This window comes from Formica exsecta, unplaced genomic scaffold, assembly GCF_003651465.1.
Source record: "Formica exsecta isolate Colony F162 unplaced genomic scaffold, ASM365146v1 scaffold155, whole genome shotgun sequence".
Taxonomy (NCBI): Eukaryota; Metazoa; Arthropoda; class Insecta; order Hymenoptera; family Formicidae; genus Formica; species Formica exsecta.
The window spans coordinates 832,942-834,399 of record NW_021848872.1 but is presented as its reverse complement, the minus strand read 5'-3'; the positions used below and the strand labels follow the sequence as shown (position 1 = coordinate 834,399).

At 32.0% G+C, this 1,458-nt stretch overlaps 1 protein-coding gene across 3 annotated transcripts in view; it reads left to right on the top strand.

Annotated features, from left to right (window-relative positions):
- The window catches only part of LOC115233000 (extensin-like), an 8,715-nt gene extending 8,223 nt beyond the window's left edge, over positions 1-492 (top strand). For all 3 annotated transcript variants that reach the window (XR_003883707.1, XM_029803201.1, XM_029803200.1), the window contains one exon: positions 1-492. Coding sequence is in view for 2 of the 3 variants with exons in the window: in XM_029803201.1 (XP_029659061.1) it covers positions 1-185 (185 nt within the window). In the remaining variant the exon portion in view is untranslated.
- Positions 493-1,458: the final 966 nt, after the last annotated feature.

The window sequence follows — 1,458 nt, the reverse complement described above, 5'->3', positions numbered from 1 at the left end:
CGACGAAGCCGCCTCCTTACAATGCGCATCCATTGATGCAGTCAATCTGCAATCCGCCACCACCACCGCCGCCCCATCACCAACAACCGCGGCTACAGCATCCCCCTCAAGCAATGCAGCATTATCAGGTGCCAATCTCTCAGACATATCAGCCGCCGACATCCTGTCCACCGTGGATGAATTGAAAGTTGTCGAACTACAAATACATTTCTTGCTTTAATACTTTGACGACAAATGATGAATTTGAATTATCAAACATGACGAATATTGTCATAATAGAGCGACGATTAAGCCACAACGATCTGATGTAAATGTGAATATTTTGAAGTGCAACATGTTACTTTTGCACTTCGATTGTTCCTTATAATAATTATTGTAATTTAATAATCTATTTGTATAATAATTCTTGTACTCTTAGCTGTTATAATTTAACTATCTATTTCAAGGAAGGACGTTATAGAAAAGCATATAAAAATATATATGTACATGTTACAGGTTATTTATACAATTAAAATCCTATATACATAATTTAAATCCTGTACATTTAGAGATAAGAGAGAGAGAGAAAGAGATGGAGAGAGATACACAATACAAGATCGTGTAATGAAAATAATGTCATGTTGCCGAGAAAGAGAAAGAGAGATAGTTACTTTAATTGCAGAGCTCTTGATATACACGAAGCATGACTTGTATAGATATAGTATACATCTAGCGAGAAAAAGAGGTAACAGCGTTATTACTTTGGTCAAATAATGTTATCATTGCGCGTTCGCGAAGACCACTTGTTTTGTATCCGCACTCGAGTAATAATCACGTTATATCTTCCCTCTCAGCGAAATATATCATTTCTTCATTTATCTCTATAGATAGATATACAACATGTATAATAGTTGTGTGTGTGATTTTTTATGCAAAAAAGAACATTATGTATAAAACAATTGTCACGAAATTCGGAAGATTTATAAAAAAAAATGTACCGCGCCAAAGGCGTTATCTCGATTTGAAATCGAAACATTAAATTTATTAACTTTAAATATCTCTCTAAACGAAAGTAATTTCTGCCCCAGATTTTTTTAACACACATATATATATTGAGGAAGGCAGCCAATAGCACGACTGATAGCTTAATTAATTAAAAATCGGAATCAAAAAATAATTTATTTATTTCGTATATTTCAATAAAAGATTGCGTCAGTTTAGAGAGACATCGCGAGAATTGCAAAATAATTGAAAAAGTATTATAATGCAAATATTTGTGCGACGCTTATTTAATAGTTATGTACAAGTATTTGCGCATATAAAATATCACCAAAAGTTTAGATTAAAAATATAGGGGATGTTATAGTTTAAATTTAAGAATTTATTTTTGTACTGTTTTATAAATAAATTTCTCGCGATGTCTATGGAACGATGCAATACTATATATAGGTAAGTACTATTTATATATGTATATATATA